At 36.3% G+C, this 17,024-nt stretch overlaps 1 protein-coding gene across 2 annotated transcripts in view; it reads left to right on the forward strand.

Moving 5' to 3' along the window:
* EML6 (EMAP like 6) overlaps positions 1-17,024 on the forward strand; it is a 121,599-nt gene that overhangs the window by 46,132 nt on the left and 58,443 nt on the right. For both annotated transcript variants that reach the window (XM_075088105.1, XM_075088106.1), the window contains exons 4-8: positions 504-572; positions 3,245-3,430; positions 5,372-5,507; positions 9,292-9,493; positions 15,243-15,380. In XM_075088105.1, the coding sequence (XP_074944206.1) occupies positions 504-572; positions 3,245-3,430; positions 5,372-5,507; positions 9,292-9,493; positions 15,243-15,380 (731 nt within the window). The remainder of the gene's footprint in view (positions 1-503; positions 573-3,244; positions 3,431-5,371; positions 5,508-9,291; positions 9,494-15,242; positions 15,381-17,024) is intronic.

A 17,024-nucleotide genomic window follows, 5' to 3' on the forward strand; every position in this document is an offset into this window, starting at 1 on the left:
TTTTTAAATGCATGCTGTTATGAATGTAAATGTAACATTAGTCACAATGAAGAATTCTATTTTAACTCTATAGATTAGGTCAGATGAATGATACCCATTTTGTCACTGACATCTTTTGGTAATCAGGTTAAATTAGATACTGTACCTTTTACCTAAAATAATGAATGAAGATAAATGTACTGATCTTTCTTCCCTAAACTTGAGGAACATTACCTTACACCATAATTCCCATTTTATTTGAGACAGTTTATTCAATAATATCTTGGAGCTAGATTGGTAGTGTGAAGGCAGGAATGAGGTGTGTTGACAGAACTATGTGAGGAAGCCTGCATGTTTGCCTTAATCTTTGTTTACAGAGAGTTGCAAATTTACCTAAATAGTATTCTTTCAGTTTTAGCAATATGTTGCAACAGAAATTATGCCTAAAAATGGGTAAAAGCAAACTGAGCCTAGATGCAATTATTGTATAATTTAAAATACCAGCTTCCTGTATTTCTTAACAGATATTTGATATTTCCTGGGATCAATATCAACCAAATAGAATTGTCAGCTGTGGAGTAAAACACATAAAGGTAAATAGCTTTTATTGTTTACTTGTTAAAAAGTAAATAAATGTCACAAAAGAAATTTCTCCTCTTGTATGACAAGGGCTTTAAATATGTCAGTTTATGTTTTTCTTTCTTTAGTCTGTGGGCATTTTAGCAAAGCTTTTTCTTTGAAGGCAATTTAGACATTCAGCAGTGACTGAGGTGCAGATCCGCTTAACAAGCAGAGTGGGAAGATCAGTTGGTGTAATTTTCGTCATTATATATTTGGAATTTTTTGGTTCTCTGCCCTCTCCATTCCACCCAAATTGTCTCAGCCTTTAGTGATTTCTCTCATCAGGCATCACAGAGGAGCTAAGTTAAAAGTATGAATTGAATGAACTGCTACCAGCATTTGTAGGAATACCACAGAGAAGGTATGCAATACCTGTGGAGATGAACAGATGAAAACTCTAGGGCCCCACTATTTGCTCCCTCTAAGTCACCTTTTCTGGATGTGATTTAAATATGTACCTAGATATAAACTATAAATTTAGGATAAAATATTCTCATGCCTGTAAAAAGCTTAGAAAGAAATCTTTCTCCCTGCCAATATTCCCTGCAGGTTTCTATTTTTCTCCTTTCTCATCAAAAGCATTCCTAACAGATGGCAATTATTTCACATGACTGGGGTGGGAAGAGCTTTAACTAGAAGTTTAGGAAACCAGTTAATATCTCTAGTTCTGGTTACTGAGAAGCTTGTGCCCTTAAAACCACCACTGCTTTCAAACTGTGGGTGGTTTTGGCAGAAGCGATACCATCTGTTGTATTCTGCAAGCTGTTTTCCAAAACCTGTCTTTGTTTGGCACCTGTATTCTGTTTAAAATGGCCATAATTACCCTGAACATGCATAATACCAGGCAAAGTAAATACATATAGATACAGGCATGCCAAAAAAACAGCCCAAAAAGTGGGGGGAAATGATTAGATATTCCCCTCCAGTGATGCTCAAACAGCAGTCTATATACTTACTGTTCATTACAAGGCTGTGGGAATGTGAAAATTACTTTAACTTGCAACGAAGGAAAAGAACAGCTCTAATCACTTTGAGAATTGGGACTAAATACTTGGGAGTAGTGCCATTTATTCCTTTAGCATTTCAGTTCTATTGGTTCATTTGGCTGAGCAGATATTAGAAGCCGTGGTAAAGCCTAGGAGCTAAGGAATCGCAGACTGAGCTCGGGATCCTCCCTACACCCATTTCCAAACACTGCTGCCTGCTCTCTCGCCCTTCTACAGCTAACCAGAATTGAGGAGAGTATATGTTTTACTCACAGTATGAGAGCCCTGGGGGAAGTATTCCCACTGCATCCTCATAAATTGGCTTATCTTAAGAGACAATGGAAAAATTTAATTGACTTAGAAATAGAGATGGATCTGAAATAAAAATCCTTGATCCAAGGATTTTCTGGAATTTGGCTTTATAGGATTTTGTAGGAAATAAGTACAAAGAGAAGGACCTAAGAAATTGACTTATAGCCACAAAAAGATGTAGGCATATAAAGTGGGAATGGGATAGACATTATGCATCTATGTCAAGTGCTTCAATATTCCTGTCCAGTCTCTGCAAGTATCTTCCCAGTGTGCAGTGGACCACAGAGCATAGATGCCTCAACTAATAAAGACCTGAGCTGGCAAGTCCATTCAGGACTGTGCTACACCACATAGATTTACTGTTCTGTTTCTGCATGTGCCCAGAACATTCTAGTGCTGGCAGGCCTGGGTATTTCAGCACTGCTTTTACACGTTGAATGGAAATTCTCTTTACTCTGCCTTCCCTGGAAGGTCTGATCCTTGAGGGGCAGCTGAGTGCACTAACTATCCTCTGTGCTTGATAAAACTCTGTTTATTGAAAAAAAAAAAAAAAAAAAATAGGCACTCTGAACTGATTCAAAAAGGAATAGCATGATATATATTTCTAGCCCACCACTGAAGATGCCCTTCTAAGGCAAACTTTGTGTTCTCTGAATCTTTCTCTTCCCCAGCCAGTCTTAACGTTCTTTTGTGCAGAATGTTACTGTGTCTGTGTAGAAGTCAAGAAAGTCACCATTCCACACTTAGAGATCTTACTACTCTCATAGTCAGAGAGTCATTTCACATACAAGCATTTGAATCTCCATCCAACAGATGATTTCTCAGTAAATGTAACTGTATTTGAGGGATGTTTCTCTTTCAATGCATTGGAAAAGGGCAGAAATGTCTACTCCAGGCACTTAAGTTCTTTAAGATCAAGTATTTTGTTACTTCAGGACTGTAGCTGTGTTTTTAAGTTTTGCAGACAAGAAAAACAGGATGTTTCTGGCTTTAAAAAGTGTGCATTCATATTGACAGATTCACACAGCAAAACACGATAAAAGGTAGTGAGATAATGAGACAATGAGACAGGGTAGTGTAGCAATAGTGAGTCAGAATTGTGCCTCACTTTCTCAGAATGTTTGATCATTTTGTTTTGTTCTTAAACTTACTGCATTTGTCTGGGGGTTTCCTTGGTAAGTGGGCAGTTTTTGGAGTAATGGGCATTCTGATGGGACTACAGGAGCCATTTAAGTGCCTATCCAGACACGGTTCTGTAAGGATGTACATCTGTGAGATCTGCACACTAATAGGAAGAACAGAAATTCTGCAGAAATTTTTTCTAATATGCCACTTATATTTCACAGTTTTGGACATTGTGTGGAAACGCACTGACAGCAAAGAGAGGAATATTTGGTAAAACAGGAGATCTCCAAACTATCCTTTGTTTAGCATGTGCAAAAGAAGATATCACATACTCTGGTGCTTTAAATGGAGACATCTATGTTTGGAAAGGGCTAAACTTAGTTCGGACAATTCAAGGAGCACATAGTGTAAGTTGTGTTTTTAATATCGATTTCTGAAATCAACTGTTCATTGACTTGAAAAGCTTCTTGAAGGCTTATCTCCAAAGAGTTTCTTCTGTTTCAGGTCAGAAGAATGTCTAAGACTGTTCACAAATTAAGAACTTACATGTAGTCTTATACTTTGTTTACATGTCAACAGATGCTAGCTGCTGAACTGATATTGACAGAACTGCTGATATTTATAGTGTTGATTGAACCAAGCAGACTAAATCTGAAGTGAAGTTTCTAAATCTAAAGTTTCACAGATTGAGTAGCTTCAGTTATGATCAGTCTACTTAAAAATAGTTAGTAACCAAATGATCTTATTTTAAATAGAATTTTACCACTAAAATTCCCAACACTGAAAACTGACTCTTCATAAAAGCTTCAGCATGGAGTAAACCTGTTGAATCTGTGAACTGCAGTCCGACCATATTCCAAAGAGACCATATTCTGTGAACTGCAGTCTGACCATATTCCAATACTCCAGTTGGCTTCATAACACACACCGTCCCCCCACCCCCAGTTTAAAGCACTTATAATTACAGAAAGGGGAGCGTATAGGATTGTGGTAGATTTTTTAACCACTCTTATATAATCTATTTATCTCTGTTGTTTCTGCAGTAAAGGCACAGTAGGATTTTCTTGTCTTGTTTCAAATGTATTTGAGAACTACTCCTATTTTGAATATGATTGTGGCTAATGGCATTCTAGCATGGGCTTCTTGAACAGAAGGAAGCAAGAGTATTTTTCTTAGAAGAGTGATATGAAATCTAACAGCTGTTGCTATAGTTTTCTTCTAGAACCTTCCTAGAAAGAGCACTGCAAACTTAACGGTTGTTTCTGACCTCCCAAAATTAGTTATGTTGGCAGTGCGTCAAGATTCATAGTAGCTTTTCAAATTAGATCAAAGTGTTCAAAGAGTAATCCTTATTTATAGAAGTAACCCCTAATTTATGAAAGCAGTCAGACTGAAGTCAGTGAGATGTCTTACCTGCAGAACTACTGTATAACTGCCAGGTTGTGGTTATGTGCAATTGCAATAACATGGAAATATCTTTGGCAAACAATAAACCCCTGTAGTCTGTTTGCAGAATTTTATTTAGATTATTTAGAATGATTAAATACAATCTCTTTCTATATACCATGCTCTGTTTCATCTTATAAATTATGGGGCTTGCCATGGCTAATATGCGTTCGTTTGCCCAATTTCTAATCTCTGTGTAACTAATTATTATAAATATTAATTTATTAAGACACTGAACACCACCACTTTGAAAACAGAGGTCTTCTCTTTATTGCATTAATTTTCATCCAGTTCAGCTTGTCTCTTAACTGGGAGGGTTTCCTAATAAAATACTGAATCAGCAAGTATTCCTTGAGCTATTCCAATGTAGTACAGCAGAGTCATCAACCATGAGGCCAAAAAGAGTCTCAGAAGTGAAGAAGAAATTCAAACTGTACTAGAAACTTGTCTTTCAACTAAGAGAATGACACTCTTTCAGTTCCTGTCAGATTCCAAATGATGTCTGAACTGAATTCATGAAAGAATGTCTCAATCTTCTCCACACCTGTAAGAATATTTGTATTCCTTGTTTGCTTGTTTTTGTTTATTCTGGGTAACTATTTATTTTAAGTGTTTCATTATTTATTTAATAGTCTTTGTAATAATATTAACTAAACCAAATTTAAAGTTCTGCAAATAGGCCGTATCACTGGTATATGCATTAAAATTTCTACATAAACCACGGAAGTGGGAGCACTTGAAATAAAAGTAACCCCCTGTGTTTGTTGGTTTGTTTTCTGGATGGACAACATTTTGCTGCCTAGCAGTTACTAGCCTTTGACAAGAGTGTTCAAATACATTTGCTTTGTGTGTTTAAATCAATCCTGAAGAACTTTAAAACTTCTTACACTGTTGGTTAACAGGCTGGAATTTTTAGTATGTATGCTTGTGAGGAAGGTTTTGCCACTGGAGGAAGAGATGGTTGCATTCGGTTATGGGACACTGATTTCAAACCAATCACTAAAATTGATCTCAGGGAGACTGAACAAGGATACAAAGGTAATGAGCTATTACTTTAATGTTTTTTCACATATCTAGATAATGGATTATGACACAATTTAATTTGAAGCATAAATGTCTCTGCATACTGCTGATTTTTTTACTTAATGACTGTATTTACTTTTGAGATCTATATTCCCTCTTTTCCTCTGACGATGATGTAGCCTGAAGTGTTTTCTATGTGTCGTAGTACAGAGGGATGCTTATAGGTGCTGTTCCCCACCATGTAAATACAAGAAGATAAGTAAAACCTAATTAAACACAAAAAGACAACAGAATGAAGTCAGCCAATCTTTAACATGATTAATTAATCGCAATTCATTTAATTAATTGAGATTTCTGGAACCTGATATGCAAAGATGCTGAGCATCTGAGCATTCCATTAGGTTCATTTGGAATGGTAGCACTTGGCATATTCAATAGAAAGTTATTAAATTCTTGACCATAGTATTTGTTGAATCTAATTGTTCTTCCTGTGAGCTTTGTCATCACTTTATTTTATGATTAGACTCTCAGAGCATTTATAATCTCCATAGATTGCAATGCACGCTTTATTAAGGTCTTAGCCTTCTGGGAATTATACACATTCATTTGGATTGAGAGTACAGCAGTCTGTTTGCTGGCCTGAAGTAGGCTTTATACACTTTTAGCAACCAACTTTGTAATGGTTAGTGTTACTTTCCCTCGCTTCTTAGCTTATGTTTTTGGACCTAGTTTTCATATTAAAATGACCATTGGAATAGTCAAAGAGGCCACTAAGAAGGATGAAATTCTCTTTCTCAATTATTAATGTTTTGGCCTGCGATGTAGTAGCAAGCTTGTTCTGTTTATTTTTCATTTAATTAAACCAGATCAGCTGATTATTCTAATATTTTAAAATGCATAGGTTTGCAATACCTAGGCTCATCCAACAAGCAAACTGCCAGCAGCCCTAGATGAACACTGCTCCACCAGTTTGCCATACTATAGTGTAAACTAATGGAATTTAGCCCTCAAAAAAGCTGTTGAATGCACCCAACTGGTAGTCCCTTTGCTCTGTAGTTCTGGCTTTATGTAGTTTGTCAGAGCAACATATACGAAGAGCAGAGAAAGCAGCGCTCACACATGAAACATGCCTTTTCAACCTCCTTGGTTCTTTGTGAAGTGATTCTGGGCGGGAGCTTTATCCCACATGTTTGTGAGACCAGAGTAGAAGCAATTTTTTTGCTCTTATTGCTGCCTGGGATGTGTCCACACACAGTGCAAAACAGACTTTAGCTGGCTTCAGTTACTTCTAATTGACTGTAGTTATCTTCTGTGGTAAATTATTCGTTCAAAATTAAAACTTACATTGCAAAGCTGTAATGTATTTATGAAGGTGTCTTCTAGCACATTGTCTGCAGAAAGCACCTAGCTATCCTGCTACAGGTTGCCTAAGAAGAGATTTTGATCTTGATGGAAGTTAAATCAAGGAAGGACTTACTGAAAGTGAATTCTCATTAGACATGCTGTGGAGTGATTCTAACTCGATGCCATTATTTCTACTATCTCCTAAATGCTACAGGATATGGAATATATAACTGAGAGCAGCTAAGTAGAACCAGACACTGTAACAGCAGCTTACATGGCTGAGAGACAGATAATAGAGCTTTTTCTGTCGTCTTACTTGGCAAAAGTAGTAAAAAAATTTTTTTAATTTAAATTTAAAAAAAAAAATCATTTGCAAAATGTGAATTGAGTTGCCATTTAGACTTGTATGTAAATGATAACCGTTTTTAAAAAAATTGATTAATTCATTGATCTCTAAAAACTGAGACTAGAACATTGTCCAAATCTCATCTTCAAAGCATTAAATCCTTCTGGTTTATGTTTGTTTGTCAAAATAAAAACATTGCCTGCTTTAATGGCAAGAAACTGTCTTAAGCAAGTCTGCAAAATTTTATCAAAGCTTGGCCAAAGATGCCGGTCCACGAGCATAATCGCTAAGACTAAGTAAAAAGACATCATGGTGTATCTCTGAAAAGTGCGACGGGACTGCTGGTCTGACTACAACTCTGAAAAATTAGGGCCTTGGGAATGACTGCAGGTCATAAAATCCAAGCACACACTTACACCTTGTCACCATAATTTTTAAAATGTTTATCTTTCTCCTGTTTCAGCGTTTCTTCTCTCTGTGTTTCAATGTGATACAACTCTTGCCTGCGATGTTCCTGTTATGTCTCTGACCTTTTCTGCTGTTTCTGTCTCATATGTGATCCACCGATGATGGCTTCCGTTTAGTGCTTGCTACTAACAGACTGGAAATTTTGTTTCATTTTCAGTTATGTCAATGGCACTGGTTAGTTTAAGCACATACGTAACTTCAAGCGATAGTGGTAGCCTTAACTGCTTACCTATAACTTTCTGTCCCTCCATTCCAATTACTTTTTCCAGAGCAGTTTGCAAAGGCATCAACTTTCAAACTTAAAACATCTTTCTAGGGTGCCAGGAAGACTGCCCGCCCCCCTGCTGCCCCCCAATATACTCATTCATCGGTCATCCTGTATTGAAGAGTACCAAACACTTTTTACATAAGGTGTATCACCAGTAACAATCTGATCTTAGCCTTGGCTTTTACATTTAAATCTACATGTATATTAGTAAAAAATCTGATAATGGCTAATCTTTTTGTGTAATACATAACAGAACACATTACCTTTCCCACATCCAAAGATGTACTTTGTATTCTAACACTTAATAATACCCATTTTCCACTTAACATCTAAACTTCATTCCTTGTATGGCCTTTGGTGTTTACCAAGAAGACGTAAGTCAAAGCTTCGGTAGAAATTTAGCTAAGTCACAAAGTGACGTTGTCAAAATTAAAAGGCGCTGGAAATGGACAAGACGGTAAATGAAAATTAATTTGCCCTTTTCTAGAGAGGACATGAAATGCCTACAATATATTTTATTTATGTGACTAGTAATTATTTACATTGTGTATTCGGTTCCAGAAGATGTTAATATGATCACGTGGTTGGCCTTGGATACATGACAAATTGATTTCTTTTAATTTGTTCACATCTCACGGCATCTAGACACATTATCCAAACTGTAATTTTCATATACTGGACAGAAAATAGAAACGCTGCAGGCAGTCAACCAGAGAATGCTACCAAATTGCTCAAGCTCTTAAAAGGGTATTTGTAAGGTTGTGGTTAGTAAAGTTCCAGCTGCAAAGTTAGAATCAGAGTTGTGGAATAAGATCAAGCTCTCTAAAAGGTATGCAAAGCAAGTTTCTGTTGGGGTTTAGGTTTGGTTTTTTTAATAATCAGTTGGGACAAAAAGAGAAATGTGATAACATGGGCACAAACCATTCAGATTCACGATTAAAATTTTATTTACCATTTTATTTAGATGAACAAAAAAGTAAAGAAGTGAAAAAAGGAATAAAACCAGCTTCAGTCACAGGAATCTTGCGTACTTGAAAATTTAAATCTTTAAATCATGTGAAATTGAACTGTTTTTTAAAGTAAATTCCCAAGGTGTACACAAAGCATAAGAGCTTGATCCTTTGAGAAACTGGCAGCAGAAATGCTAGATACTCAGCATTTTCCCACAAGTGAGCCTTCTCTCTTTTTCTGTCAGATGGAGATAATTTAACAGAACTGGTTTGAAATCTAATCAGCTGTGATGTATTATAAGTCTTCAGTGTCAAAACATAACAGTTGTTATAGATTAACTCTTGAAGTCTTAATGGTCTTCACTGTACTATCACTTTGTCTCATCATTGCCATTAATCTAAGATTATTCTGTCCCCTGTCAGGTTTGTCCATCCGAAGTGTCTGTTGGAAAGCGGACAGACTTTTAGCAGGGACACAGGACAGTGAAATATTTGAGGTGCTAGTGAGAGAGAGAGATAAACCCATGCTGATTATGCAGGGTCATTGTGAAGGGGAGCTCTGGGCCCTGGCGGTCCATCCAAAGAAGCCTTTAGCAGTCACAGGCAGTGATGATCGATCTGTACGGTAAGGCTAGATCTTATTTATTTTTTATCTATTCGTTCATGTACACATCATTTTTAACCACTGTCAAGTTGACATATTTGCAGTTTGTTTATTTTTCTGGCCTTATATTGACACCCCATTAAGACAAATTTTTTTTTTCCATGTTTTTCTTAGCAGCTTTGCTTTTTTTCTTTAGCCCTCATATTTGGGCTCCTCACATCATGTAAAAGTAACCAGAATTTGTGTTCAAAACATGCTGGATTTATATGCTTTGCTTGAAGTACTAATTCATTGTTGTTCTGAACAGCAGGTGTAGGTATCTAAATGGAGAATACTCATCTTCTACTTCTCTTCTGTTAATAAAGCCTAAAACCTAAATAACCTTGCCCAATGTTTTACACAGCAGGTGGCTTGACTCAGCCATGAGTGTTTAGAAAAGGTGATCTAAAACCAATTCAATTAAAATCTCAGAAAATTAGATTAATGAAAAGGCACTGGTTTACCCCAATGAAAAAGATCCTTCACATGTTTAGTTGTAGCACTTGTGCCTCAAGCTTTTGTAGCAGAGATTTGAAGTTTTGTACACACATTCATGGAAGTTGTCACAAAGTCAGGGATGTTTCTTTTCCTGTCCCTGTTAAAATGTGGCAAATTGATAAGCCTCGGAAAAAACTTAAGCATTTTTTCATATCCTTAGTAAGACTTTACAGTAAAGTTTGGAGGTTAAGTAAGCTACGGTTCTCCCCATAGTGGATGTACTCCCATACCCATACAGCTGTTGTGTGTTGTCTCTAGTGGGCATGGACACTGCCCATTGTGACTAATTATTTGCCTGTGATTAAAGAGACTGAGGTTTTCCTGACTGCCAAAGCTGCCTGTGGGGACAGGGGAGATTTTTGGGAGACTGGGTTTTTTATTATGGCAGTCTTCTGGGTCTTTCCTCAAATCATGGTTCTGCCCTTGTCCTTAGCCCTGTTCCTTGCAGAACAGCACATACAATGGGCCTCGTGACAGCTTGGTTTCCCAAGCTCTGATTCCCCATATGTTCTCCTTAGCAGTTTCTCCCAACCCTACTATCCTAATTTATAACCCCTCCATCAGATTTTTCTCCAACCCTGTGTCAGACCCATGATGACTACTTTTCATCTTATATAGATAATTTGATTGCATATTTTCAAATCAACCCCAGACCGTTACTGAATAGGTTTTTCAGGTTTTATGGACTTCTAGCCAACTTATTTTGGAAATATATGTGTAGATTCAGGCCATATAGCCCATATTTCAATGGGAAAAATCAGTCTCCTACCATACACACAGCTTCTAGTTTATGCTCCTTCATATTCCCCATTATGATTCCCCCCTGCCTTGAAGCTTGCTGATCAGTTGGAATTTCTTTTTACCTTTCCTTTCTATCTTTTTACTTGTACTGGTTTCCTATTCCTGCCATCCCTCATCTATTTCTAACTATAATTAAAATTCAAATTGTGAAACTAACCAAAATGCCAGTTGTTCACTATGGTCATGTTATCTCCCTGATTCCTACACATTAGTGATAGTTCTTTCAGTTTATAAAACACATGGGATAGTCTCTTCTGCTTGGGTTTGTCTGCACAGTTTTGTAGATGGGCACAAATTCACACTGCCTGCATTCTGGTGCAAGCCAGTTCTGAAACAAAAGCTGCAAAGCTGGGATTAGCATTGTACATCCCTCAAGCTAATAAGCCATGCTAAGACTTGGGATTTGTTATCTTGGACTCATCTCTTGGTTAGCATGGTAATTCAGCTCTGGCTTGGAGCTGGATGATGCACTGCTGACTCAAAGCGTGCTTGGAACAAGCTTGTGCCCCTCTGTGCAAGGCTGTGCAAGCATGCTCTTTGTGCAAATAAAGCCTTAATTAGCGGTGTTCTTATGATTGTCATCATTGTTATATAGTCATTATTATATTACTGATGTCTTTGAACATTGCCAGTCTCTAAAATGTGCATTTGTTAACATTACAGATACTTTACCGCACTACATCACACATCCATTTAGCTTATAGGCACTAGAGAATGTGTGATTTGAATTCTGGTTCAGACAGTGCTATTTTTATGCACTAATGCTTCTTGTGATGAACTCCAGTGAAATATATAAATATTTTCATTAAGATAAAGTACACCAAAGGATTTTCTTGCAATTTTTTTTTTCCATAACAAAATGGCATTGACAGGAATGTTTCCATATTTGTTCATTGTGTAATTTTTCTTACTATTTTTTTATCACATTAGTTTGAAAAAATTCTAAATTGTTTTACAAATAAATATATTTAGTGGGCCAGATTGTACTCTCATGTCTAAGTGAGATGTCTAAATGAAAAGGACTTCTGTAGGGTTAAGGGTAATTACTGTAGATTTTCCCTAGCACAGCTGAGAAGAGGCTCTAGCCGAATATAGGTTTCCTACATTTTAAACTTCAAAAGCATATCAACTAGGGAAGCTGCCCGCTTCCTGCCTCTTGCAACAGGAAAAGAGCATCATTCTCATCTGAATGCGAAGAGGCATACAGAATTATTTATTACATTTGCTCAATGGACCTCACACATGTCTTTTTGTAATGTCATGTTAGAACATCTAGTTGCAGGACCACAAGGAGCTGCTGTTCTAGCAGAACATCTCCGTACACTGTCTGTCGTCTTGAATGATCTCTTTCTGTATTCCTTCATTTATAAGAAGATTTGATTAGAACCTGTTTTTATATGAATCCATTTGAATATTTATATCCCTTATTTTTTTTGTGTGGAGCATTGTTCTGCCAGTTGAATGAAACAAAGCAGCAGTAAAGCTTCTGTCGTCAGCTATGGCTTTTTCTGCCAATGAAGTGGTTGCTAGTAATCCTCTGGGAGGCTGTAATCAGAATGTGCTCCAATAAATAAAATCATCTGTCAGATATGTGACAGAAAAGACTAGAATATTGACTAATAAAATAATGTTTCATAAGCCTTTTGGGGTTTTTAAAACAGTGTCATTTAAACATGCATAGGAACGTTGCCAAAGAATGGTAAAAACATGTCTTTGCCTTATTTGAAAATACATACACTTTTTATACGGAAATAGTTTATCTGGCTTTTCCAAAAACAATGTGCACAAGTATTTTGCCAGAAGAGAATCTTTTTTTCTATTTTTCATAAGTAAAGCCAGGCTTTTATTGTGTCAGTTGTGTATACAAATGCCTGTAGGTGTGCAAAATGTGCTTTTTTTCCTGTTATAAAATCAAAAAGTTAGTATTTGGAATTACCCTGCCATTAATTTGAAATGTTTTCTCTTGCGTTTGTTTGTTTGTTTTTTAAAGAAAATGGAATTATTCTGCTTGCACTGCCCTGTATTGCAGTTACACTTCTAATGTATTGTCAAAGTGATACATGTGGAAGTGACATGTTGGAGGGAAATTTTATCCTGGTGTTTCCTTTGAAATCTTTCCAAGTCCTTTCTGGTTCATTCTTTATTGTATTGGGCTCATAGCTTCTCCCTAGCAAGGCTGCTAAGAATCTTGCATCTTATCTACTTCTGTTTTACCTTTGAAAACAGTTTTAGCATGCCACATCCATTTTTTTTTTTTTCACCAGGAGATGGTACTTGCCATTTTATCATGGAGAAGCCTTTTCAAGTTCTTTCTCATCTTTGAATTCTCTCAGCCTAAGAGGAAGCCAGCATCATTCAGGGTTGTTGATTCCAGACTGATCAACATGACTAACATTACCTGACAAGGCCCAAAGGGTTTCTTTCTCAATGCAAGCAGTCAAATTCTATGATCCTTTTACTAAATTTATCAAACTCTATATTTTTTTTCTCCTGTTACTCAAGGCTGTATTTAAATGTTACTGCTCGGGTAGTCAGAAACTTCCTTCTTTCCAGGCTATATTCAATGTTCTGTTTATGCTATTTTTTCTAGTGCCAGCATGGTCCTTCAACATAACTTTTTCTCCTTCTTTGACGTTTATCCTACTGATGTATTTTTGGAAGCAATACTATCCCTTCCCAGCCTTTGTGTCACTAAGGTATAAAAGTTAAACTCTTTTGGTCTTCTTTAATGTGATAGTCTTCATTCTCTTAATCATCCTAATAATCCTTCACTGCATCTGTTCCTGTTTTTATTCCAATTTCTTGAGATAACTTGTAAAGACCATGCCAGATGAGGTCACTGTGTGTTGTGTGCTATTGTTGTTGTGTACCTTCTGGAATAGCACCCAGGATATATTTTAGGATTTCCTTTTTGCTGTCTGCAACTCACTCATGGATCATAGTCATTCTATAATTGAAAAACAGTGTGAGATCTTACTTCTTTTTGCTGGTTCCACTTGCGTTTCAAGCTTACAGCACAGTGCTAGACATAAGGCTCTGGAAGTACGGGCTTTGGTTAAATTTCATTCCATGTCTATTTGTTTCATCATCAAGAAACCTGTTTTTTCAAATATGATAAATGCATCTCTGGGTTCACAGTGCCTCCCAGCTTGCTGTCTGTAGCAAATCGCATTAGCATTCTCATCTTTTGTGCCAGTGTCTTCAGTGAAAATATTAAACGTTACTATTCCAAGGCTTGTACCTAGAAATCTCAGTAGTATCTTCCATCCAGCCTAATTGTTTCTTTCTGTAAATCTTGCTATAAAACTTAATCCAGAATCACATTACAGATCCTGTACAAATTGTCATTTTCTTGAGTTTAGCCAACAATCACGTATGCTGCTATTTGAATATTTACTGAATATTTTATAAATCTTTTACAAATGCATTAGATTTACAACACTGTCCTCAAAATAAAGATGATAGAATATTGCTGACTTCATTTTTCTACCCCAAGAGGTCTTTTAGGAATTTTCTTCCATACTTTTAATTATTCATTTCTTTAAATTTTTTTCTAAATCTTGTGTACTACTGAGATCTGATTAACCAGCTTGGAGAGATCTGGGAAACTTCCTCCATTCTTTCTTAAAAATATAGGCATATTAATTGCTTTTCTCCATCTTATGCAATAATTTATTGGTTGATTATTTATATTTAAAATTATGTAAATTAGCAAATCAGCATGCAGTTTTGTCTACTAGTTCATTCAGGGTAATGGCAGGAAAATTTTCTCCACAGTTGGAATGTTTTTGGTCTCTGAGTATTGCTTTCACTTTCAGTGAAAAATTCAGTCTGGTCTGCATTGACCCTTTCTGTCTTCAGAAACCGCGTATTTTTTTTATTAGTCTAGGGGAACTTTATTATATCAGATACATGAAGTCCGGAGATAACACCAAATGATTGTGTAATTTGGCTTCACCCTGTTTCCTCTTCTGCTATCAGACATATGTGTTCAGGTCTGAGGTGCCATCCCTGCTTAGGACTGGGAACAGTAAAGGCTCCTTTATTTTGAAAGGAATTTGAACCTGGAACTTCCCTTGAAGGTGTCTGAAAGCTTAATTTGATACTATTTGCCAAGATATTCAGTGCCACTGTTGGAGTCCATGTAACGATTCAGGCAGTCATTGTGCACACCTTTTCTCCTCTAGATTGATAAGCAGTTTTTCAGTTTTTTAAAACTAAATTTCTATAAGTCTATAAGCTCAAGTCAGTGAAATTCTCTTCATTTCATGGTTGGAAAGGAACTCAATACATTATAAAACCTTAATATAAGGTCTGCATGCAAATGGACCTTTACCACTTCAGTTAGACTTTTTGGTTTTGCTCTTGATGATATTGAAATATTGTGCAGTCAAGAAAAATCTCCTACTGCTTTCAATTTCCTTTGATGCAGATTATGGAGTCTTGCTGACCATGCCTTGATAGCTCGCTGTAATATGGAAGAAGCGGTGCGGAGTGTGTCTTTCAGTCCTGATGGATCACAGTTAGCACTTGGAATGAAGGATGGCTCCTTCATTGTCCTACGAGTACGGTGAGAATATCTTACATTAGTTTCTCGTGTTATTAGGGTTATTCACCCTGAGTAACTCAAGACCATATTGTCAAGTCTTTTATTCCTATAAAAAGAAAAAATCTTTGGGTATTTTATCAGGAACAGAGTAAAAGTGGAGCATGTGCTTCCATAATATCATTTGGTGATTTAAAAGGCGGTAGTTTGGCAATTATGCTTTATTTAATTCAAAATATTAGCTTTTAGTAATAATGTTGATAACATTTAAGAGTTTCACGTTTGGCTTTTTACTTTATATATTCTGAAATTATGCAGATATTGTGTGAAAAGAAACATGCGTAACAGAGATAACATAATTTTGAGAGGGATCTCCTTGATCATATGGTTCATTTCCTGCCATATGCAAGAATGGATTCTTTGCAAAATAATCAGTGATTGAAAAACATTTTTAAGCATTTGCAAGATATATGTGAATTCTACTTTTCATATTAGACAACAAGCTTTCTTTTTTTCATGAACACATCAAATGCAGTAGGCATTTTCTGTGTGTGGAGTACTATTAGGGAAGACACACAAAAGTAGGAGAAACATAAAATTGGCTGTAGAGTGAAACAGCCAAACAAAATAGCATCATTTCAAAACACAAAAGCTATTTTAATTGGTACTTGGAAGAGTTTATCACTTCCTTAACATTGTTCCATATGTTTGAGTGTATATTTAAAATACTTTGAACTACTAGCTGATAGGAGGGAATAGCCTGTAATCAATGGAAGATCTGTGAAAAACCCCTGTAATGTACTGCTTTAATGACTTTAACAGAACTTAAGCGATCTTCTCATATTAATATAAAATGCTTTTCAAAGACTAGTATTTTTCCAAAGAAGTTAATCTTCATTATCTTGCAGTAATCCTGTCTTTGCTAATTTCTCTGATACCTAACATTATTCGTGATGCAGCTGGCAGGGACTGATGATAAACCCAGTATTATTCCAGAAAGAGCGACAACACCCTTGTGTAAGGCCCTGAATGCAATTACTTCTCCATCTGTTCCTTTTCTGTGACAGACCTTCTGACAGGGTAACAAATCTGCAGTCCGTGATCCAGGAAAACTGAACGATGGCAATGTGTTTGTTGGCATTTTTTTGAATAATTTACTCAGTGACATGAATCTTTGTTCTCCTTTTTTCTGGCCATGAAGGATCTGCATCTATGGAATAATCCAGAGAATTAGCCGCCCTTCCCAGTAGCAATGTTTACCACTATGGGATAGCTATGGTACCAGTTTTCAGTAATAAAGTAGAGCTAAGAACGTTTTTTTGCCAAAACACTTTTTGAAGGAAAAAAACCCTATGAATAAATAAGAATTTTTCCCCGCAAAATTTCTACTGTTATTGGCATTTTGGAATTTCACCATTTTAAGAGACATTTCTAACAAAATTATTCTGTTAGGTTTTTTTAAGATCCTGATCGTCTATAGTATTAATCTTTCCATTCATATCAGCATGTCCCAGAAATGTCTGTCTTCACTTAGAGATGATTCTCCTTTCAGGACTCTTCTTTTAACAGTACTATGTATCAGCATATTAAAGATATATTAACCAAATGTATTGGGTTTTTAAATAAATCTGAGTCTTTTCATAACTGTGGTGCTACTAGCAGTAATTA

This window comes from Phalacrocorax aristotelis, chromosome 3, assembly GCF_949628215.1.
Source record: "Phalacrocorax aristotelis chromosome 3, bGulAri2.1, whole genome shotgun sequence".
NCBI lineage: Eukaryota > Metazoa > Chordata > Aves > Suliformes > Phalacrocoracidae > Phalacrocorax > Phalacrocorax aristotelis.